The sequence below is a fragment of the Melozone crissalis genome, unplaced genomic scaffold (genome assembly GCF_028551555.1).
Source record: "Melozone crissalis strain CALT ecotype California unplaced genomic scaffold, PUWL_Pcris_2 ptg000012l_1, whole genome shotgun sequence".
Classification (NCBI taxonomy): domain Eukaryota; kingdom Metazoa; phylum Chordata; class Aves; order Passeriformes; family Passerellidae; genus Melozone; species Melozone crissalis.
Window position 1 is genome coordinate 14,155,523 of NW_026535790.1, and position 24,910 is coordinate 14,180,432.

Genomic DNA, 24,910 nt, shown 5'->3' on the forward strand with positions numbered 1-24,910 from the left:
CCTGTAGGTGACACCAGGAGAGCAGGGCACGGAGGAGCAGGGACAGGCTGTGCTGGCCAGGAGGGAGCATCACCCCTGCCCTGGGCCTGAAACCACGGCCTGGATCTGTTCTTCCACCACTGGAGGGAAACATCTCGCCACCACAGCCAGCTCCCAGGCCTCCATTTTAAAGTGGAAACAGCCAATGTATCCCATCAAAAAATGCTGAATGAAGCCAAACAAACAGAAATCCTCACTAAAAAAAATCCTTCAGCTTGGAGGTGCAAGACCAGCCCTGGGAATGACAGAGATGGTCTGAGCAGCACATCCTAGGGATGGAGGTGTGATAATCAGAAGGGAAAAGGTTTGTTGGAGGCTACCTGAGGGTCCCAGTAAGGACCAGTCTCAGCGTTTATGCTGTTCCCTTTAGAGACACCGTGCTACGTTTTTATGAGCAGTTCTCCTATGAGCCTTACCTACACCCTAAACACCCTAAATGTCTGTACAGCACATTGTTACCTATTACACCTGCTGAAGATGCAGCTGAAATCTACACAGAACAATTTAAAAAAAAAAAAACCCAAACCCCAAAGGATATATTTAAATAGAAACCATTGATTCCTTACATCTCAGCACATGAAGAGTTAACAGAAGAGGTTAAAAAACACACTGGAAAGAAAATATATAGACAAAATAAATATTTTAACCTAGAACAGGGCGCAATTAGACCTTGCAAAGGACCCCGAGAATAATTTAGTGTCATTGAGTGTCAAGCTGCGATTCCTAATATGCCTAGAAAGCACTGGGATGTTATTTCTTATGGAAAGTGGATCAGGCTGCAGCTCCATCCCTGTTCTCCCAAGCATTGGAGCCACATGAGTCCTCTGCCCACTTGCACAGAGGAAGCACTTAAGAGTGAAAGCAGAGGAGGGATAAATGGAGAAGTTGGTCCCCTGAAGTGAAAAACCCCTTCCCTTTGCCTCAGACAGTTCCCACTGCTCCGGTTTTCAGCAGACCACAAGAGGACAGGGAAGATGAGAGATCCTGATACAGGACACTTGGGAAGCTCTAGCGTAGCTCTTGTATTTGTTAAAGAAGGTTTTGGGCTAAACCACCTGCTCTGCCACACTCTGTTCCCTTCGGCGCTTCCAGCCCTGAGAGCCCAGTGTGGTGGATTTGGGCTCTAGATCCATCCCAGGTCTTTCCAGAAGTGCATTTCCTGCCTAGGAAGGCACCTCCTGGGAGCTGCCCTACTTCCAGCAAAGCCACCACTTGTGCTGGTGGCACCTGCCACTCCCTGCAAGCTTTCCAGAGGATAATGCACAGTGTCAGCAGGGACCACGGGTTGCCTGGGGCTGCACACACCAAAAGAGCCCCCTGAGCTCTGCCAACACACTTTGCTCTGTATTTTACCCCCAGCCCCAGCCTATTCTCATTCCACCTCTTTTCCTCCCAGCTGGAGAGAGCAATCACCGACAGCTCTGCAGAATCTTCCAGAAAGGGACCAGATTCTCCCTAAAGCAACACCTTGGAGGTCCCAGGACAGGTTTAGTGTGACAGAAAAAAGCATTAAATGGGGCTTGGTGACAGTGACATCCGTGCCACTCTGCACCATCTGACGGTGTCCCCATGCCTGAGCAATGTGATTATCCTCTCTGGCTTGGCAGGGAAGCTGGATTAACATGCTTAGAATCACCTGATGTGGCCATTTACAGGGTCAATGTATTTCAAGGATTTAGAAAAGAAAACACGCATTTAAAACAGCCACAGAGCTTTCTGCACTGACAGGAATACCAGCAATTCATTCTGTGCTGGCAAAACTGCTTGGGCCATCACCAGATGCTGTCTGAAATCAAATCAGCCTTGCCACAGAAGTTTCCTCAGCTCTCTGGGAGCTGGTGGCCACATCTGACATGTTGCAGCAAGCTGGCAGCGCCAATCCCTGAGCGTTGGGCTCACCTTGTGTTGAGCAGTGAGGGCAGTGGGTGAGAGCAGAAGTGTGCAATGCAGCCAAGGCAGAGTGTTCCATTGGCCATGGAGAAGATGGAATGGGAGAAAGCCTCTGCAGACCCACACAGGAGAGCTTCAGCTGGAGAGAGGGCCAGGAGGTGGGGAGAAAAGCTTGATTCCCAAGTTATCTCCATCCTTGAACTGGTTTTGCCTGTCCATTTGTAAGCTGTGCTACACAGAGCAGTGTTGAGGTGTCACATCAGCACAGAGGGGTGGCAGGACAGCCCTGCCTGGGCCCAGCTACATATGGAGGGATCCTGGAAGAGGCTACAGGCAGGGCAGGACAGAGAAGACAATGAGCAGGGAGAGCACAGAGTGAAACCTGACCTGGGATGGCCTGGAAATCCTGCACCAAACAACATTTCCCTTCAAAGATTAATGTGTCCGCTGTCAAAGTCCATCAGCGCTGCAGTCAGGCATTTGGTAACAGGCTTTGTGTGTCACAACGTCCCAAAGGGGGTGGTCCTCAGAGAGCGTGGTATGGGCTGATAAAATGCTATGCTCAGATAAAAGCTTCTATCACTTGGCCTAGAACAACTTTCAAGAGAGCCTGACACACATCAGCATCCTGGGAAGCTCAGACATGTCAGGTCAGAAGGAGATTGCCTAAGCCAAGGAACACCCTGAGGAAGAGGGGTTGGAGCCTGCTGCCTGCAAGGGCTTTTACCTGATAAAATGCCTCTCTGTCAGGATGGGAGATTCTCCTGCCATGCACTGCTCAGCTCTCTCTTTGATCCTGCCATCCTGCACCACTGGCTTCCTCCCAAGGAACGCGCTGGGGGCCGCGGCCGTGGCTGGAGCTCCAGCCCTGCCTGTCAGCCCAGCAAGGTAGGCACACATGCTGGAATCCCTTTGGCAGCCCCAGAGGAGCAGGAATCCTGGCCATGCCTCTGGCAAGCAAGGGAATATGTTTGTTTGCACAGAGGCTGCAGCCCCGTAGGAGCTGGGAGTTAATGAAGGGCAGAAGGATCAAAAGACATTCCAAAAATTACAAATAGCACGGTCACAATCATTTCAGCACTTTCTCAGGCCTAAAGCTGGAAGGAAATGAGGAGTTTCACCTCCAGCACAGGCTGGCACAGCTAATCCCTCCATGGTAACCACTTCCCTCAGCGTTCCACACAAACCTCTGAGGTTTGCTCTTTTCCTCATGCCTACCCCCAAGAACCAGCATATCTGTCCTACCAGGCATGGCAGGGAATCCAGGAAGCTCAGTTCACACCCAATCCATGAGCAAGTCCCATCCATCTGCACGGATGTTTACACCAAATGCAGAGCTCTAGAGTCACCAAAGAAGGAATCTAAGGTAAGGAGAAAATAACCAAGCTATTTTAAAAGGCAAACACACCAGGAAAATTCCTGTGTGAGAATGGTCTCCCAAAGAGCGAGGTGCTTCCTGTGCCATCGTTACAGCATCCACTTAGCCCAGCATTTTCCATCCTTATCAACTGCCAGAGCTACTGGACATGGCCAACAGACTGCTTCAAATTAGAGCAAGCCCAGATAAAACACAAGGCAAAAAATACCCTGTGAGATTTAGAAATGAAACGCCACAGAAAGTGGGGGAAAGCGACCACCATATGGTACCAGGAGATGTGTGAGTGGGAGAGTAAAGGATTTTAACTTGTGAAGCACATGTTGAAAGGGGAACAGTTGTTCCTTGCTGTCGAATCCAACACGAAAGCCAATACATTAACATTTTATCTAAAAATAAAGACACACTCCTCCTGAACATTCCAGCTCAGTCAATTACATGCTGATTGACAGAGCCGTCTACTTGGCAGGACCTGCCTACAGAAGAGGATGATCCCTACATAAATTGAAGGGCAAGGCTGCTCTCTTCCCCCTGGGCTTTTGTTTCAGCCCAGTGTGACGTACTCGTGCATTCTGAAGGGGTTTTCAGCATCAAGAGCTGGTTTTGTGCAGCTGGGACAGGAAGGAGGGGATTAAGCGAGTGCTGGAGAATCGTGGTCTGGCAGGAATAGTGTTGGATTTAAATAGAAAGAGTCAGCTCGTGGGGGTGGATCATTTGGGGAGGGAGGGAAGGAGAAGCAAACTATGGAATGGGGGGGGACGGGAGTCGTCGTTAGCCAAGGGCTGTGGGAGGACAGAGTGGCCGTGCGGCGACATTGGCCGGGCGGAGCACGGGGGCGGAGGGAGGGCGGCTCCGCGCCACCTTCACAGTGCAAAGAGGGCGTCCTCCGAGCGCTCCTGCTTTTTCCTGCCGGAAGGATTTGTCGGAGGGGTAGGGGCTTCCAGGGGAGGGGATGGCAGGTTGGGAACCATCTCCGCCGCTTTGGCTCGCTCTTCTAAAAATTTGTCAAACTCTGCAATGTAAAAACAGAAGGAAGACGGGTAAGGATGGGGGCCGTGGGTTTGGCCCCAGGGACAGAGGTTGGCAGGGGCTGAAATTCCAGGGCCTGGCATCCTGTCGGGCTGTGTTTGCAGGCACGAATAGTGGTACAGCCTGACTTCCTCGGGAAAGGGTACAGCCGTCCTTGGAGGCACCCGAGCTCAGGCAGCAGCTGGAATCAAACCCACACTGTGCCACCGGCTGTGACAGAACCAGGGAAACATCATTCCAAAGGGCTGAGCAGCTTGGGGACACATTCCTGCTGGCACAAACACGGAGCACAGCCAAGGAAGATGGCAGGGAAGCACTTACAGCCAGGAGGGCTCCCCACACCATAAATAGGAACCTTTTGCTGTGAAATGCTCTCTTCCCGCCTTTCTGAGCATGGAAGCATTTGCTGGGGAACATCAGGCTGGGAGAAGGCAGCATCTCAGCAGGGATCACAGCAAATTCCGTCTGAGCACTAACCTGGGAATGGCTCATAGCCAGGGGCATCTCTGCTTACCTTCACTGGTCACTCCTTCTTCCAGTTCGTTGCCTTTCTGCAATGGAACAAAAAGGCACATGAGCACAGGCACTGCCTCCCCTTCCCTGTCATCCCCTCCACCTTTAATACAACTGGACAGTTTCCACCACTTGTTTCCACACATTAACCATGGAACCATGGGAGCAGGGTGACCTGGGGAAATCACAGGGCTCCCACCTCGGGAGGCCACTGGGGACTGACATTTCACTGTGCTGCAGAGCAGGAGGGCGAGCACTGAGGTGCCTCTGAAGATTGCTGGTGGACAGCTAAGCTTTCCCTGTTGGATCTGAATGTCAGTCCAGTGCTGTTTCCCCTTCAGACACTAATTCTGGTCCAAATCTGAGCTGTGTGAGTCACACACAGACTGTACCAGATGGCATCTTTTCTGTCACACAGTCCTTTAAAAAGTCAGCTGTGGTTTGCATTGTGTCTTCAAATAAAATGCCCTTTTAGCTGACAAAGGACATGTGCAAAATTGTTTGGGGTCAACATTCCTCTTGTGAGAGTTCGTTTTAGGCTTCATACAAAAATATAGCAGCTTTCATGTGCCCATGCTGCACAAAGACAAGAGCAGGGTGAGCTGGATGAAGGATACTGACAGCAGTTGGTGTTTGTCCGTCAGAATCAAAGGCTGGGAATGCCACAGGGTCACTGCATTTCCACCAGTTTGTGCATTTCAATGTGCTTTTCAAATAATAAAATTGAAAGTCCAGGGATAGGCATCCTTGTCAATCTATCAGGATGTTTAAGATGGGTAAAAATACTGGTTGAAAACCTCATGTTGAAACTGCTTTGAAAAAGTAAAGTATTTTCTATACTTGGCTTCTCTGCCAGGAGTGGGAACACACTGGCTGTCCTCACATTTTAGAGCCTGAGCATCTCCTGGCTTCCTACTGCACTGAGCTTTCCAAAGGTTCACAGCAGCCTCTTCACGGGCAGAGCTGCTGTTTGTCCCAGTGTACCCCAAAAAAGGGTAAGGAAATACCAATTATCTAACCTAACCTGCAGCTTCCTCACCTGGGAAGGAGAGAATTGAAATGAGCTGTTAACAAAACAAGGAGGAGGGGACCCGGAGTGAAAAACAAAAATCCAGTCCAAATTTTCACAGGCATCTTTCTGCTGCACCCACACAGGGCTGGGATGGGGACCCAGGGACATCCCCAGGCTTGCTCAGGCATTTCCAGGACACTTCTCTGCTTTGTTCCTTTTGAGCAAGTCTGTGCTGGGGATGACAGATGCACAGAGCCACCTCCATATCTCTCCATCAGGTCTCCTCTCCCTCTAAATTAATTTAAACGGCAAAGACAAAAGTTTATTGGTTAAGCAGAGTGGACATGCTACATTTACTGTATTTCTTTAACAAAATGAGGCCAGTTTGAAATTAAATTTGAAAGTGACTCCTGTAGCAAGGCCTGGCAAACCTACCTGCAGCTGGAACCCAGTGGCATTTCAGAGCCAGCCAGTCAGTCTGCCAAAATCAAACACTGAACCTGGAATCAAACACTGAACCTGGAATCTGTCTAAGCACTTCAGGCACCTCGGGAGAGCTGCAGAATTTTCTTCCTTCCCGTAGAGCCAGCTCCTCCAGTGCCAGAGCACAGGCTGACGTGCCAGAGCGTGCCTGCAGCTCTGCTGAATCCCTCAGCTCCCAGCTGGAGCTGAGCAGGCAGCTCAGGGGGCTGGGGGAGACCCTAAGGGGTTGGGGGTTTTCTGCCTCAAGCTGGGAGAATGGAAGGAGACGATCCTTGGGGATGTGGTGAGTGCAAGTGCAGTTCACTAAAACCATGTTTTAAAAGAACAGTGTGAACACAGCCCACCACCCACCCCTCAAATTGCACTTGGCTGATTTGAGTCATATGCTTACACTGAAAAAAACCAAAATAGAATAAATGTGTACTAGTTTATCCTGCTTAAAGCGAATGTGTGTTGGAACAGCAAAACAAACTCCAGGGTGAAGGCAAAGCTACTTTTAGTTCTGCTTTTTTGTTTGTTTGTTTAATAATTACTGGACAATAATCATTTAGGAGAAAGTTATAAACACTGAAGAGAGACTGTTATAAATCTTTATTATTACTATTATGAAACATGTCAAGATTGCCTGCCAGTTTAACAAAGACATCTTGATTTGAAAGGAATCTAAGCCCTGATCCAGCATCTCTTAAAAGCATGCCTCAACATAAGCATTAACTTAGATCCTGTCTAAATAATGAAGCTTTAAATATGGACTTTAAGAAAAATTCAGTCCATATTTAATGCTTCCCTATTTGAGGATCACAATCCCACATTTTCTGGAACATGTGCTATTCTGTGATGTTCACATGGAGAAGGGAAAATAAAACAGCTCAGAAAAAAAGTGTTTTGATTGAATTGCTGAACAACGACCCTGACTCCTCTGCTTGGATATTCCCTTCAAAGGGAACCAAACTCTCTGTTTGGGAAGTTTCACTGCTTCCTGCTATGAGAAGTACCAGGAACTCAGCAATGCATTGAAAGTTACCCGTGCAAGTGAAAAATGAAAATATAAAGAGTCTCACCAAGTCGGTACTGAGCCACTCCTCAATGTCATCCATGACAGAGGACTGTGCAACAGGGATCTAGGGAGTGCAGCGAGAGAACAGCAAGGCAGGCAAAAACCAAAACACATCCACAATCATGGCCACAGAGCGATGGAAAACGCCAGAAATAAGATTAAAAACAAAACAAAAACAAAGATGTAAGATGTGCTGGAAAAAAAAAAAAAAAAAAAAGAAGGCAACAAAATATAAATGGCATTTCAAATAAAGAAACAACTCGGAAAGGAAATTATGAACAACAAGGCTAAAAAAAACAGGAGAAAGATTATGGGGAATGACGTGACTGGATGCCAGTGTAAGATGAGTAACTTCTCGACCACATATTAAAACCATCAAGGTGGACTGATGATTCTAATCTTGATCGTGAAATGCTTTTAAGGGTAGAATACTGGATATCAGTTAGGTTTTGAAATGTTAAATTTACACCTTTTGTTTTTTAAGATGGGTATTAGCCGCAGTGAAGGGTTAGAAAAAAGAGGGGCTCAAAGTCTTCAGGCAACACTCCTATGAAAACAAATTGGTTTTCCGTGCAGGTGGAGAAGTCAGAGCCCAGGGTACAGTCATGCTTCCTCCCAGATCCTCCTCCCACCACACCATCAAGCCCTGGCAAGCCCCTGGCACAAGGGTTTAAAGCAAAACTGTCCCAGCTCCCAGTTCCCACTTCTCTGCTAAAGGTGACCCCTTTGGCAGAGCCCCTCATGTGCCAGTGCAAAGTGCGGGGTCTCAGGTGAGGGAGGAAGAGGATGGGGCAGAGGAGGAGAGCACAGCCCCAGAGCTGCAGCAGGGCTCTCCAGAGCAGCTCAGGCTCCAGGGATAGTTTAACACTCAGGCATGGAAGGCTTGCCTCTGCTCCTGCAGTGGAACTGCTCATGGTACCAGTGTGATTACAACAGGCAGCACAGAGGCAGCTGAAGGGCAGCGATGTCACGCAGTGCTGAGGGTAACTGGGTCAGCAAAGGGAAATTACTGAGTATTAGGTGTAGAATTTCCTGACTTAACTACACTGCTTAAATACACCGGAGGCCTGCCGAGGTAAACAGGAAAACACCACAATAGATCTGGTAAGGACAACCTGAGAAATAGTTGGAAAACAATGTCAGACATGTGAGTTCCAGGCCAGGGCACGGCAGCTGAGCAGCAGGGCTGGCAGGAGGAGACCTGGCACTGCTAGAGGGACTCTCCTAGGCAGAAAAGGTGTCAGAGGTTCCCCACAGCTTTGCCTGAAACCTCTCACAGGAATCCCACCCTAGGAATGATAAAAAACCTTGTGGATGTGGTTAGGACATGGCTTAGTTGTGGCCTTGGCAGTGGTGGGTTAATGGTTGGACCTGATGGTCTTGGAGGTCTTTTCCAACCTTAATGACTCTGTGATTCAATAAGAAGAGCTGGAAGAGGCTCTGCAGATTAATTTCCTGGGAGATGGAGTTTTCTCAGGTATTTCTAGTGGGGGAAGATGGACAGATCACAGAGGCTGAGGCTGTTTAGCAAAGCTTCTCAGGAATTTTTGCACAGAATCAAGTGGCCCTTTGTACTGAGGAGGCCAGTTAAGCCCTTGCTTGAGGTGAGGTGTGCTAAAGTGGGTTAGTTGTGCCCAAGAACTGGAAATCCAGAGCTCAAGCCAAAGCATCTCCCCCAAAAAGCAGTACCAGGAAGGTGGCTAGGCTCTGACTTGACAAGTCACTGGACAAAGTGACAGTCCCCAGGGTCAGAGGTACAAGGTGTCATTTTGCTTCCAGTGAATTCATAAAGATCCCAAACAGAAAATAAATTCCTGCAGTTTCCTCTGGAATGGGCCAGATTTAGGATAACTGTCCCTTTCTGATTTCCTGAATCATGCACACATACCACTATCACAGTGAGCTGAAGCTGCTGTGAGCTGGCCACTCACAAGGAAGAGCTCTAAGCACCTTCCAACACATTCCTTCCCAAGGACAAGCTGCATCTTGTAAAACTGTCTCCTTGGTTTAACAGCTTTATAAAATACTGGCTTCAGAGATAAAAAGTAATGATTTTATTCATCCTACAGCAACCTAAAACCTACTGCAGATGTTGCACTGCTGCATCTCTCTTGTATTGATTAACCCTGTGGAAGGTGCAGCCTCTGAGCTGTTGCTTGGGTTGCAGCTCAGAAAGGTGATTTTGTTTCTCTAAGGATAAGAACATGTGCATGGAAGGGAGGAGGGGAAAAACTGGTTTATTTTTCCTTTTCTGTGAATAAAATTTACAGGAATACAGGGGACTCCAAAAGAGCTGGAGGGGGATTTTGGATGAAGCCCTGCAGTGACAGGACAAGGAGGAATGGCTTTAAGCTGAAAAAGGGTGGATTTGGATTAGATATTAGAAGAGATTATTCCCTGTGAGGGTGGGGAGGCCCTGGCACAGGTTGCCAGAGAAGCTGTGGCTGCTCCATGGCAGTGTTCCAGGCCAGGTTGGATGGGGCTTGGAGCACCCTGGGATAGTGGAAGGTGTCCCTGCCCATGGCAGGGGGTTGGAATAAGATTATCCTTTTTCCCAACCCAAACCATTCCAGGATTTTTATTAATATAAGAGCAGCTGTTTTAAAAAGTGTGGCAGTACTGTGCCCCTGTATTAGAAGGAACAACAGCTCAAATCTTGATTATCCTCAAAACATGACAGATGACTGATCAAGTACTGAGTTCCTGAGAATCACAGGACTCTTGAATTTGCAGAAGTCCTCGAAGAACAGCTCAGCAGCACAAGAGTTTGTGCTGTGGTGTTTCGTAAGAATTTTTAAAAATGGAAATAAAAAAAAAAGCAAAAAAAAGGAATTCTACTTTCAGCTACAGCTACTTATAACAAACAAACAAAGCCCTCAGAAGTGCAAGAGCACTTCTTGCAGAGAAGCAGACAAAGCTGTAAGATAAACATCTGAGCGTGTCAGCCGTTTGCTATTCAGCACTGACCTTTCAAAAAGCTTTCCCTGTCTCCCAGCACACCCACAGAAGTGCTGAGGGCTCCTATCTATTGCTCCTTCCATGCACAAAGTTCCAGTTTGCCTTCCTAAGACTCTGAGCCCCATCTCCTCATAAAACATGGGTTACATGTGTCAGGTTTAATTTGTTCAGGAATAAAGAGGGAGGAAACTCTCCAAAAGCAACTGGAAGTTTAAAATTAGCTTAAGGATAACATTGTAACATTTATTTTTCATTTTAAACTGAGACGAGAACGTACAGAGAAGCTCAGGTTTTTGCCAGTCAGTTGGGCACTTGGCAAGTCTTCCCTTTTCAGAAGGCATAAACTCAAAAATGTGCAGGGGAATTTTGTTACAACTAACCCCTAAATCACAACAGAGGCAATGTAAAAATAAAATAACTAGTTTACACATTAAAAAAACACAACAGTTTCTGGGAACAAGCAGCAGTGGCAGCCACAGACTACATGGAAAGAACTCTGGAATGGGACACTGCCTTGTTGATATTTTGATTATGCAAACTTGCATGGTCTAGTGAAGCTTTCAGTCTTGGCAAGAGAGCTCCCCAGATAGTGCAGGCTGCAAGAGCTGTTTGTATAAAGATATTGTGATTTTTTTTTTTAAGTCTATACTTACAGTAAATGGAAATTAAGTCACAAAATATTTTGGGTACTTCAAGTAACTGGCTCTAATTAAAAGCTGGTCTGATTGTTTAAATTCCTTTTTTATTTAGTCTTTGGAAAATCCTACAAATGGGATCATCTCAACAGTGAAAGAGAAATGGAAAAGGAGGGCTGGGAGAACAAAAGTGAGTGCTCAATCCCACAAAACCCATAGGAACCTGGAATTCAAGTTCCTCCTTATCTAAGCTAGATTGTGTTGATGTTCTCACTAGCAATCAAAAGCCAAAGAGTATTGCCAATATTTTTCCTGAGAAGTCATAAAATCCAATATTCTACCCTTAAAAAGACAGTTTAAGGTTATTATTATCACATTTTATTTCTATTAAAAATGATCCCACTGGAAAAGAAGCAGGTATGAAATGACAATTCAGGTCTCTAGGTGAGCTCATTAATGTTCTTAAAATGTTTAACAAGGTTTATGCTAATTGTTGCTAGACTACTGCCTTGTAATAGCTTAGTTAATTCCACTTCTTTCTAGATGTTTAACAAAGCTGACACCAGTTCTTGGTTAGTTGCTACTCACTCCCCCTCGCTGGTTAGCAGTAGTAAAGGCCTGTCATTCCTACAGCAGCACTAGGAGCACACTAGCAGGCTACTCCAGCTTACTACTACAGCCTTACCATCCATTTAAAGCTGTTGTCATCTTGAAATAGCTGCTTGGCCTCAATATTAGACCACGCTTGACTTTATGTGCAAGGATTAAATGAACTCCTTGGTTACTCCTGAGTGTGTCTGCACATTGCAGGGCAGAGCTGAGCTGCAGTGTGTCCCCAGGCTGTGCCCTGGCTCTGACAGCTGTACAACAACAGCCCATCTGCATGTGACAGCCGTGTCCAGGCAGTGCCACCACCACTGCCACTGCCACCAGGGCTTGGGCTGTCCTTGCACAGAGCTCTGCAAACACCACGGAGACCCCTGTGGTGTTTGGAAGCTCCTGCTTGCCTTCAACAGCAAGAGGGGTCCCACCACATGGGAGAAATGAGACCTCCACGTGCCTGGTTTTGGGCTTATCCACAATTCAAGCACTCAGTCTCCAAGAAGATGATGTCATTCAACAGTCTCCTGTTACCCAAGTCATTTCCACATCTCAGATCCTATCTCTCTCTTGAAGGCACATAGCGGCATCCCACTTGGTTACTAATTAACAGAGGTTTCATTTAATCTTTACTCACCTATCTTCCCTACAAAGAGGGCTCTCCTCTCTAGCCAGGCATGCTGCTGCCAGTCAAGACAGAATGCTGAGTGGTGCTCCTATCACTTTCTGTGAATTCTGGTTCAGTTTCATCCTTCCCCTGCCACTGTCCCAATTAATGTCCTAACATGGTGTGGCTTAAGCAACACCTACTTCTCACTTTCATAACAAATAACCCATTTGGTATGTGAGTGGGTTGAGAGATTATTCTAAGAAAGGAATATATTAATGCAAATCTCTGTCCAATCCCATGAGAAGGGAACTGAGACCACCTAAATGTGGCTCTGTGGTAAAGTCTGTGCCTGATTGCTGCTGACAGGGACCCCTGTGTGAGACCTGCAAAACCCAGATCTGCCACAGAACAGCTCACCTCCCATCCCTCAGCCATATAAAAACCAGAAACATTTTCTGCCAATATAATGTTGTCTATTTTAGTTTTGTAGGTAGAGCTGAGATGGATAAAAGTGTGGCTTGTGTCTGTCTCCATGGTTCCGGCATCATCTTGATGGCAGAACTGAGCCACAGGTTAACTGGAAACAAGAACAACACTGCCAAATTCACTGAGACTGCAAAGGTGTGTGGTGAACTGGGATGCAGAGAAATGGAGTGGGAAGGACTCAGCCCAAAGATGAAATGTGTCACAGCTTGTAGAGAACAATGTCAGCTTGTGAGGGATGTGAGAACCACTCTGGCAGGTGGAGAATTCCTTTTGAGTGGTCTCAGTGTTGTGCAGGCTCAGGGAACAGCAGTGTCAGCTCACCCCTTTCCTCACCAAAGCACAAATGTACCCACAGAGTGGGCACAACAAGTTCATACCTGGCATTCTAGTTATCCACTGGCATTGTAAATGCTACAGGTCATATTAATAAACACTGTTAAGAACTACAGCCAGTTAAGAGAGAAACGGAGTTAATGATTAGTTTAGTTTTATTTGAGGTATTTCTCTCTTGTGTTTAGCATACAAACAAGGTGGCAGGTTTGTAAGAGCAGTGACTGGTTGACAGCCAGGCCCCTTCCCTCCCCAGATCCATATGCCTCCATGAATGCTGCAGTATCCTTTTTCCAGACTGAATAACCACAAGCCAATGAAGGAATATGCTGTTTGCTTTTTTAATAAAGCAGTGGTGTGAGTGGTGTGAACAGCAGGGGTGCTGATTTCATGCTCCCCAGCTCTTGTAAACAGTGGAAAGGCAAAGAAGAAGAACTAACTCAATCACTGGATTATTCATTATGGATGAACATCTCACAGTGGCACAGCACACCCCTGGCTGCAACAGAGCCACCGAACAGCGAGAGCCTCTGTGAGCCACAGCCAACAGCATCAGAGGCACAGCTGATCCTGCTGCTCATTTTACAGCTTTTCACCCTCACCTTGTGAGCTCTGGGTGCCTGACAGCACCAAAGTGACACTCTGGCTCCCAGGGACAGGTACCCACAGTGGGTTTATCCACCAGTGTGAGCAGGCATGGAGCTGCTTTTGGGCAGGCAGAGACAGCACCTGTCCCATCACTGTGTGTGCACCAGCTGTGCTAAATTCTGCCAAACTTCCAAACTGGCCCTGATAAATAATCTGGATTAGCCCTAAATCCAGAAGAATAAATGCAAGTGTTTCACAGTGTAGATACTGCACACTCTGGATTTTCTAAACTTTAAGCTTTCTGGGATGTTTCTCTTTTTTAAGCACTGGGCAGCTTAGTCTGGGGCATTCAGGGCTCTCCCTGGAGTGAGACATTCCTGTTCCTGGTGCCCAGCCCCACATGCTGCCCTGCCAGCACACCCCAGAACAAAGGGAATTCTCCCTGCACTTCTCTGAACTCAGCTGCAGCCAGGACTGTCTCAGGAGGATTGTCTACAGTTAGGTCACATTATTGGTACTAATCTCAAACACTTAAAATGATGGATTACATGGTCCAAAAAAAATGGTCTTAGAACTTGGCTTTAAGGCATAGCTGAGGGTATTTTTCCTTTCCTCTGGCTTCTGCACCTAAAGCAAGCTTTGAACTTCTCTCTGCAAGCACATTGATGAAGGACAACTTCAAACAAGGTCAGAATGTGCACAGGTTCAGTGATCTTCAGAAGCCTGATTTTATCAAGGCACTGGCATCACCAGACATAGGAACTAAATCCTTAAAGCCAGAAACACTATTGTACCTTTTGGAGTCTGATTCCTAATGCCAGTGGGGTTGAAGATGCCAATCTGGGCAGCAGTTCTCCCATTCTCTTCCTTGCATAAAGAATGATCCCTACATTACTTAATTCAATTCAATATAAACCTACAACTTCCCTACGTTTATTCCAGACCATGAAGCTAAGCACTACCAGAAAAAGCTGCTTTACAGACAGATAGCAAGTGTCCTCTTTATGAATAAGATCCATGAGACTTGTGTTTATCCTTCGAAAAGTGGATACTGCATAAATAAATCAAGACAGTAGAAGGAACCAATTGGATCCCCAGGCCTCTTCTGAAGGTGATGTGGGATCCTACAAATGATTCAGTTATTTACAGGTCTTTGTGCTGTATAAACCAGAAATTGGTGCAAATGTTTCCCTTTGCCCCAGGTAATGATGCAGGTGGGAAATAAACTCCTTGTACTGTCCGATTTGAAGCGGTTCAACAGGGCAGGACGAGAGGTGAATGGAGGATGGTTATTCTAGGTCAGGGACTGGGGTGGGCAGGAGGAATTCACTGGTGAAGTCCTCACCATTCCTTGTGTAATTAGCCACTTGTCTATGGGCTCCATGTCTGAGTTCCCACCTTTACCTCTCCTCTGTGTTGAGAACAGAAAGGTCCATAAAGAGAGAAACCACAGCAACAACCCGTGATAAAGTAATAAAACAGTTAAAAACTTCACATACACAGACACAAACAAAAACACACAGAGTTGCCTACAGTAGCTTCTGGCAGCAGCTGTGTCCCCCTCTGCCTGTCAGCTCTGTCCATAAGGGGACAGAGCTCACCCAGAATTCTGCACTTCCTACAGACAGCTCACAGCGTTTTAGCACTCCCTCCATGATGTCCTTAAAAATAAAAAAAATAATATAAAATAAACCAATCACTGGCTAGTAGTGAGGCTGATGTTTGTCATCTTCTTAGAAGAAGGAAAAGTGAGGCTGTACAAGCTCCTGCAGGCAGTGAGACTGCCCTGGAAACTCTTGTGTGACAGTCTGTGGAGTCCCCCTTGTTTATGAGGCCGTGGGTTGCAGCACCCCCTGCTCATGTCCTTGACCTCAGCAGACAGGCTGTGCCCCACACAGACAGCACAGCACCTCTGCAATGGTGTTGAGTGGAGGGAAGTCAGGGCAGTTTGCTGCAGTGTCCTGGCAGCCTTTCAAACTGCCCCTCTTGAAAAGCACAGAGGTGAAAGGACTGCTGATGCATCCAGCTCCCCTGAGCAGGCTGCAGACTGCATGGCACAGCACCAGCAGCACTCTGAGATGGTTTTGTGTCCTTCAGCACCTCCTCCCCGAGCCAGGGGATGCAGAGTCATCTCCAGCTCTGGAGGGGCTTGCCTAGGCTCAGCAGAGTGCAGTGGCTCCAGCCCGGCACTGGGTGAGCTCAGCAGAGAGCCATTGGTGTGTTATGTACATCCACCCAGACACCTCCCTGTCCCCATTAACACAGGTAATGGAGAATCAGCTGCAATCTTTTATGTCTCATTTTATGAAGGGAAAAAAAAAAATAAGGGGAAATCATTCCAATTTCATCTACTCTCTGTGTAACAGCAGAGAATTGTTTCTTGGACACCTCTCCTCCCGGTTGTGATCATGCAACAACTCAGTGGCAACAAAAGCAATTCCCAACATGGAAAAGCAATATTAAAAAAACAGTGTATTTTTAGCTCATCTTGTTTCCAGCTGCTAAATCACATTAAAAGACAGCTAATGCCACGTGATCAGCCCTGTCTCTGCAGACCATTCTGAGAATGACTGCATTAGAAACGTCGGATGTGCTGAATTCTGCCACTGGACAACTGTGCTGGAACGAGACGTGTGTGAAGAATGTGTTGCAAAGCTTTTGGCTCCTCCCCAGAGCTGTTCTTAAATTAGCTCTACCCAAATTAAAGCCTGGCTTTTCGTTTACTGAGCACTGCCAGTTTTTTGCTCCACATGCTGGGGCTGGTAACTTTAGGAGAGTTTAATTTTTATTTCCTTTAAGAAGAGACACCCACAAGCCTCACAACAGTTGAGAAAAAGTGTTTACCAATTCCAGAGCAACTGCATTTCAAAACAAGCTCTTCTGATTACACGTTACAGTCTCCAGGACCTTTGAAAAGAGGCTGAAAGTCTCGACATCTCATAGCCCCAAGTTCCACAACCCAAAAGGCATTTACCCCAAAAAACTTTGACCCTCAGATGAGCTTAGCCACAGCCCTTTGAACTGACAGCACTTGGGGCAGAGCAGCAGCTCTGCTGGTGTGAATGACATGTTGTGCTGGTGCCTAAAGCAGAACTGGCTGGGAAGGGAAGTGTTAATAAATAAAGACATGACCCTGAGGCCACTGGGGGATACAGCCCTCTTGACCAGATAAATGCAAGGCCCTTGCATTTGGTTAGCCAGGAACAAAGAGCAGGATCTCAAATCCTTCCCCAGGTCCTGCCAATAACAGCTCAGTGATCCTGGAGGCTTGGGATGTCACGCTGGATTCAGGAATTCCTGTGAAACAATATTTCTGCCCCTGCCTCCTCAGGCTCCCCCTTTTCCCTCAGTACTGCTGCCATGAGATTTTGTGGGGCTGAGCTCCAGCTAGTCATGGGGCTGACCTGGTTATAAATTCCCCTTCCTGCAGGAGGACAGGGACAGGAAGAAGCAGGCAGGTTTGTGGGGTGGGGGATGCTCTGTGAGAGCTGAGGCCCTGCTCCCACTGAATGATGGCCTGGGCAGGCAGGCAGCTGTGATCTGACCCCAGCTGGCTCCCAACACAAATTCCCCCTGGCTTGGAGCACAAGCTGCCAGGCATGCCAGCTGCCCAGAGCACTCCCACTTCATGAAAGAACCAGGGTGGGATCAGCCAAGGCATGGGGAGGCAAATCTCCCATGGTGAGAGGCATGTGCACACTGCATTGGCTCTCCCGTGCTATGCTGGCTCTGCCGTGCTCCCTAGTGGTCATCACAGCCCAAAATTGGACTGGAAAAGGCTCTGGCTCTGTCCTCTAAAACCTCCCACACAGCTGTGTACAAAAGAGCAGCAGAGTTTTTAAAAGCAGGGTGGTGGAAGGGGGTCGGGGGATGATCTGAAAGCTCCTTCACTTCTGCCTTCAGCGAGGGATGCAGACAAAGATGCCCAAGCTCTCTCACCCGTGTTTGAAGTGTCAGCTGCTGTGAGGTGACAGCACATGGGGCTCTTCTGCCCACACAAGAGAGCAAGAGCCTGCCCTGGGCAGACAGAACAGGCTGCAAGCAAGGGCAGTTATGGCAAGGAATGTGAAGCATTAAAAGTCTGCATCATTTCTCTCCCTGTAACTTGTGTATCCATGCACTTGAAGCAAAGTCTAGGAGATTAAGACTTTCATAAGCAAAACCAAACCAAGCCAAGGCACATCAGTGTTCACAGGATATTCCCCACTTAATTCTCCTCGGCAGTGATTCCAGGCAAAGAGCTGGACTCCACAGACAGGCTGCAAGGACACAGGAGAATTTACCCACTATGATTCTCAAGTCTTTTAGACAGAAGTGCAGCATCCCTTTAGAGATCATTACTGAGACAGTACTTGCTCCCAGATATCAATTCAAAATAGCCATTACTACCACGTTGCTGGAATACAGAATGAGAAGCTCAGTCAAAGCATCCACCTCCAGCTTGGATTCCACGTGGATAACAAAACTCAGAGCTGTGACCTACCCCTCCTGTGTTCTGTTTCCGGACATCCAGGGCAGATGCCAGTCCTTTGACAGCCTGTGGGTCCTCGTATGTCACGCTGGAAGAGAAGAACAAACCACAGAACTAGCAAGAAACTCCAGCAGTCACCCATCAGCAGTCATGGAATCAAAGGAAGGCCTGGGTTGGAAGGGATGTTAAAACATCCTCTCATTCCACCCCTGCCATGGGCAGGGACACCTTCCACCATCCCAGGTTGCTCCAAGCTCTGTCCAATCTGGCCTTGGACACTTCCAGGGATAAGGAAGCCACAGCTTCTCTGGGCAACCTGTGTCAGTGCTTCAACACCCTCACAAGGAAGAATTTCTTCCCTATATTCAATTTAGCCCTTCAAACGCTCTTAGGTTGAAGCCATTCCCCTTTGTCCTGTCACTCCAGACCCTTGTAAATAGTCTCTGCTCATCTTTCTGGTAGGCTCCCTTCAGGTATTTGAATTAGGTCACCCCAATTCCTTCTCTTTTCCAGGCTGAACAATCCCAATTCTCCCAGCCTTTCCTCATAGGAGAATAATACCCTGGATACCCTGATTTACTCCCCTGGAAACCAGAAAGCAAATTCTTTTTCTTAACAAGACTTGGAGGGTACTGTGTGCACCCCAAGAATACTGTGTGTACCCCAAGGAGAGGAGCTTGCTCTGTACAAAGGCCACCCATCAGTTTTGGAAAGCACCTTGAAGCAAAGAGAGTAAGATCAGCATTATGAAAGGCAGGCAAACAGGTCACGAGGCACCCTAAGAATGTCCAGGAGCAAGTGGGGGACTGTGAAAAGAGGCCTGATTGCAGATTATGTTTAACAAAGACTTGGAGATGACATCTGGAGCCTGACCTTGCCGTGTGCATCGGGGGGAGGCAGAGCGAGACTCAAAGAGAGATGAAATGAAGCAACTGCAGTGAAGCAGACAAAGAAATGCACTATTTACAGAGCTGTTAAAAGCTTCTTAAATTGCAATGCAAAAGGGACATGCAGCAGTCAGGTGACAGAGGCAGCAGCAGCAGCATCTCCCTGAGCACAGTGGTGAACCATGAGCTGCAGCAGACACAAACACGTGCCCAGAAATCTGCTCCTGGGAGGGGCTGCTGAGCAGGGGGAGCCCTCTCTCCTCCTCCTGCTGCCTTCTCCCAAGCTGTGACAGCACCCAGAGCTCTCACACCCAGAGCTGTCACCTACACACCACAGCAAGTCACACTCATGCCTCTCCTCCTCCCTGATGCTCTGTTTATACAGTGCACAATCCAGGGAAGGCAGAGCAATCCTCCCTTGTGAAATCACGGATGATCTGTGCTCCTTGTTCCATTAGGTACGGGTGGGAAGAGTAGTTTTGTGCTTCATTTAGCACAAGAGACAGAGGGACCTTGATTAGATCTCTCCTGCAATGCCTCTCCTTTCTAACTGTACATTAAGGCTCTCAGCCCAAAATCTCCTGTGGTGGTTTATCCCTCTATATGACAGAATTTCTTCTGATACCATGGCTGAGGCAGTACCAATAGCTATATTGATAACTGCAAATAAAAGAGCCCAATAAATTTGTAGGCTCAAGTTTTCTGAATTTTTGATAAACTATTTAACAGCATTTCTTAGCTTGAGACAAAATATTGATGATGTTCTGACTGCTTCCTCTAATGTCTGAAGCCAGGAGGCAAGAAATAATATATGGAAGAAAAATACCTGAGTGTGTCTTTTATTGAAGATCACTTGACAGGGATCAAAGGATTTCTTAATAAGTGCATAGATTTATTTTACATTAAAATAATTTGACCTGTTAAATGTCCTTGAAAGTGTCAGATTTGCAGCTCTAGAGATGCAAGCCCTATGCATATAAACAAATTAGGGGTAGCATGAAGCCAGGCAAGCTACACTGCCTTGACAGCCTGTGAGAGTCTGACTGGGGCCAAAAGGAGAGTTAACTGGATGGTAATTCTGTTTCCAAGCCTTTGATGACAGTAATTCAGCCACCAAAGCACATCCATGACCTTCAGGTGAAGGACCCTTCTGCTCCTGTATCTCAAACATGGGTGGATCGGATGACAAGCCTTAGGAGAAGGCAGAAGTAAAGGCAAGCACACTTCCAAGTTTCCAGTGAGCTCATTAACTAAGACAGTCAGCACCCAGCCAGTCTGCTCTGTCCAGCAGCAAGAACTTCTCCACTTGCTCATATTAATAACAACCAAAAGGATAGGGATTGGATTAAAAGCACAAAAACATACACCAAAATTACTTTTTCAGTCTGAAGTCAAGAAGTTTCATACTTATGCCCTTAGAAAACAGCAGTGCCATGACTCAGTGCTGAAGACAAACTCCAACTTACTTCTTTCTCTGGTCAGCCAAAGAGCTGCCTCTTGTCTGTGCAAACATGTCAAAGTCATCACGAGGATTACTGTGCTGGAGGGAGCTGAGTGTGCCACTGACACTGTTTGTGCCCAAGTCTGCAACCAGAGGAGAAAAAATAGTGAACCAGTGAAAAAACAAACCATATTGTTATGGTTATTATTATTGTTATGGTGGCAAACATCATCATTAACAGCTGCAGCACTGAGGACAGTTTTGTTCAGGAAAGGCTGGAGGATGCTAATCAGGTGTTCTTAAAAGAAAAATGTAGAGATTATCTAATTCATCCTGGAAGCAGCACTGCATAAATGCTCCTCATCAAGAAGCCAGCATTTGGGAATTGGTGTGAACCTGCTGCCAATATCCTGAGACATTTAGTGGTCACTAACACAGTCCAAGATTTTGGGCATGGACAGTAGTTTTCTCCACAATGTTCCTCTCAGTTTCTGACTGTGAACACTTTCAAACAAAGGGATATGGTATTGGTGCAGTGCTGAAAGAGGTGGAGAACCTTCAGTCAAACCCAGTGATCCAACCACACAATCTTTGGTTTGATTTAATGCAAACCACCCAAGAGTTTCATAAAATCTTTCACCCAAAGGTTTCAAATACTATTTGTAGAAGGGGAATCAAGAACATCACCAGGTTGATTTCCCAGAGAACTATAACTAAGCAGAAATAGAAGTAGTAGTACAAGTTCTGCCATGAACAACCACCTGCACCCTCTCCATCAGTCTTCCCTCTGCTTAATAAATCCCTCCCTCTGTGCCAGGCTGGTTCTTAATTGCAGATTGCCACAGTGCAAGAGAGTGGGAATGCCTTCTAATCCCCCTGCGAGCAAAATACCCAAACCTTTTGGAGGCCACATGGCAACATGAATAGGTAGAGGAGAGCTTGTTCTAGATCAGGCACTCACCAAGCCCTGCAAGCTGTGAAGAAAGTGAAGATGGAGGTGCTGAGTTCCCAACCATTGGGCTCACCACAGCTGGAGAGCCAGGACCCAAATCTATTAAATTATCTTCTGTCACCTCATTCAGTACCTGTCAGGACACAAGAAACACAGAAGTTACAAATGCCAGAAATTTCTTCTTGCAGTACAACATTAAACACCACACTTGTCCACATTAGGTATAAACTGTTTTCAGAAACAAAACTTCTTTGTTGTGACTCAAGTGTCAATACAGAGTCTTTGCTGAAGTTTGCATCACAATGCAGAAGTGGTAAAGCACAGTAAACAGAGGAAATAGTTATGAATGCAGAGGAGAAAACATAATAGAAGTACAGATTCATCATGAACTCAGACCTTGAACACTATAAAACAACTACAAAAGAATTTTCATTTAAAGAATAATTAGAACTCTTCAGCCTGGAAAAGGGCTGCTTAAATAGGAGATAAGAGTGGTTCTTAAAATTATGAATGGCAGGAAGAAAATTAACCTGAACAGTGGTATTGTAAGACACAGTGAAGAAAAATTAGGTGAAGCAAACAAAAATCATTAAGTGACTTGATCAAATGTAAACAAAATATTTGTTATATATAAATGCAAAATAAATATGCAAAAATGTATAGTGAAACTGTGGATCTTACTGCTTAAGGACATTGTGAACTCCTAAAGTCCACACAGACTCAAAAGCAATCAAAAAAGTTAATAGAGGAATGAAAATCCATCAAGGATTGTAAACACAGAGATGTTTTACTGTGAAGTGACTTCCTGAGCTAAAAGTTGTCCCTTGGGATTTGCCACATTCTTAATTTTCCTGGCATCTACCATTGGCCAGTACAGGCAGGACACAGGGCTGGGCAGGTAGAAGGTGTGATACTACTGATAGTACCACAGCTGGTATGAGAGAATCAAAGCAGTGAGGTGTGATACTACTGATAGTACCACAGCTGGTATTAGAGAATCAAAGCAGTGAGGTGTGATACTACTGATAGTACCACAGCTGGTATGAGAGAATCAAAGCAGTGAGGTGTGATACTACTGATAGTACCACAGCTGGTATGAGAGAATCAAAGGAGTGAGGTTTGGTACTACTGATAGTACCACAGCTGGTGTGAGAGAATCAAAGGAGTGAGTACTTACTCCATTGCTGGCGTTCTGTGTTGAGCGTCCCGATCTGTATCGTTCAAATCTGTTCAGGGAAAAAAACCACAACACAGATTATCAAAGCCACCATTAATAATAAAAAACATGAGTTTATAACCAAGCCATGACATCCTTGCCACTGAACTTAGTTTTCTCTGGCTCCAAAGGGAAGCCTGAAAGCTTTAACTCCAAGCCAAGACAAAGGGAGGATTGCTGAGAAGTTGCACTCTTGGCAAAGGTGGATTTTAAGTTGACTAATCTGATCTTGCAGCACAAACATGCTTGAAAAACACTGCAGGATTTGTCTTTTGGTTTGGGGGGGGGGGTTTAATCATTAAGTGCTTTGTGACAGACTGTTGTGTGAGCCAAGGGACAGGAGGAACTGCAGCAAGATTGATGCTCACAGCTCAACAAGCCAAGCACTGCAGCTCGGCTCACTCCCACTTACCAGCTCCCTCTTGCTGCAATAATGTAAATGAGGAGCCATGTGTGTGTGGCACGAGGGACAATGGGCAGCAGATTCACTGCTTAAAACATCCTGAGACAACTCTAAGATGGTCACAGCCTATGCTCAAATAGGTTGGTACTTTCCAACAAGGAAAAGTAATGATGTTGGATAAAACCTTTGTACTTCTAAGGAGAAGATGTCGGGTTAGTCAAGCTCTGCTCTCTTCTTTACTCTGTACATCTGGGGCCACAAACCTAAACCCAGCTTTTATGAAAGTCTTCAAGGCCAGGCTGGATGGAGCTTTGAGCAACCTGGTCTAGTGGAAAGTGTCCTCACCTATGGCAGGGGGTGGGATTAGATGAGTTTTAAGGTCCCTTCCAACCCAAACCATTCTGTGATTCTATGAACTCAAAACAGCAGGGGAACTGCCTGCTCCCATGGCCTGTCTGAGGCCAGACTGATCTCATTCCTCACCGAGGAAAAGCACCATGATTTCTTGGAGGCTTGAATTTTTCAAAGTAGTTTCAGAAGCAGTTTCTCTTTCCAGCAAAAAGCCCATAATATTCATATAGTCCTACGGGTTTTCTCCCAGATGGACAAAATACAACAGGGAATGTCACGCAAACTAAAATGTTTTCTTAATGTAACAGAGGAAAATACAGACTTAAAAGGCAGCAAAACCAAATTCAGGCCCAAATTTCAATTTTAGGAAACTGTGGGTGTTTGCTATTACTGGAAATCCAACTCCCTTTGCTGGAAACCTAAGACACCTCCCACCTCATTTCTCACCAAAAGGATTCTGTTCATTTACATCCCAAGGCTTCACAGCAAAGGCCAGAGCTCCTGCTTGAGTCACTAACAGAGCTTGGTCCCTGTGCTAGAAATCAGCATGATGGATGGGGAGCTTTTGGAATAGCAGAGGAGGAACTGGAATTTATTGAATGCTCAGACCAGTGCAGCTATTCCACCACAAATGGCTTGCTAACATCACTCAGCTCCCTTTTCATGAATAATGACTGCAAACACATCAGCCACAGTCAGCAAAGTCGCAGATGGGGGGGAAATAGAAAAAATATTAAGGGTGACCAGACTAAACCTCAGTGATAGTTACACTCTGCCACTTGTAGAACCCTGCTTGTGCATGAAACACACACCATTTCACACAAAAAGCCAGCGTTTGTTTCAAAGTTTGCCCCATCTCCTCTGAACGACGAAATCAAAGGCAAAATCGAGGGCACCGAGTCGTCTTTGCAGCCTTTGCCGTGACAGCACATATTCACAGATCTAGAGTCTAATTTATTTTTAAAGGCTTGAGAAACAAAGCCCTGTGCTAAGAGCAAGGAACAAAGGGTACTCTTTGGTGCCTCACTCCCCAGGCCTGTCATTAAGGGGAAGATTAAACTTTCCCAAGACTGCAGCATCACGTGTCACCTCCTGCAGCAGATGTGCCTGACAGCGCCTTTGTCTGACATGTCGAAAGTCCTGTGCCCCAAGTCCTGTCCCTGGGGATGATTCCTGCACAGCAGCTCTTCGAAACATTAGCTGTGCACAGACAGGCTTTTTTTGTTTTTCAAGATTTTTAGTGTTGCTTTAAAACAAACCCTTTGCATGCTCAATGCTCTCACCCACCTCAGGCAGCTCCCCTTGCACCAGCACTGGGACTGAAGAGCTCAGAGATCAGAGGGCAGAGAGAGCTCATGGGAGCCTCCCTAAGCAAGGAAGCAGCACAGAGATTTGTGCAGAGCCTGGGCTAGCAGGGGAACTAGTGACTGTGGCTGTGCTATTTTTGGTCCCAGGTCTCTACACCTGTACAGCCCTGCACAACAGGGACTCGCAGACTCGAGCGTTTTCACAAGGTTGCCTTGCATTTTATGGATATGCCCTACAAAAATTCTATGCATAGCACAAAAAAAAAAAAAAAATCAC

General features: G+C 46.5%; 1 protein-coding gene across 2 annotated transcripts in view; it reads right to left on the bottom strand.

Annotated features, from left to right (window-relative positions):
* Window positions 1–244: 244 nt before the first annotated feature.
* The window catches only part of TOM1L2 (target of myb1 like 2 membrane trafficking protein), a 55,469-nt gene continuing 30,803 nt past the window's right edge, over window positions 245–24,910 (bottom strand). Inside the window, exons 9-16 of one of the 2 annotated variants that reach the window (XM_054270590.1) lie at window positions 22,534–22,582; window positions 21,366–21,489; window positions 20,430–20,547; window positions 18,089–18,164; window positions 14,951–15,016; window positions 7,403–7,462; window positions 4,848–4,884; window positions 245–4,316 (exon numbers count right to left, since the gene is read on the bottom strand). In XM_054270590.1, the coding sequence (XP_054126565.1) occupies window positions 4,168–4,316; window positions 4,848–4,884; window positions 7,403–7,462; window positions 14,951–15,016; window positions 18,089–18,164; window positions 20,430–20,547; window positions 21,366–21,489; window positions 22,534–22,582 (679 nt within the window). In that variant the 3' untranslated portion in view covers window positions 245–4,167. The remainder of the gene's footprint in view (window positions 4,317–4,847; window positions 4,885–7,402; window positions 7,463–14,950; window positions 15,017–18,088; window positions 18,165–20,429; window positions 20,548–21,365; window positions 21,490–22,533; window positions 22,583–24,910) is intronic. The other variant, XM_054270591.1, reaches the window with a different exon arrangement.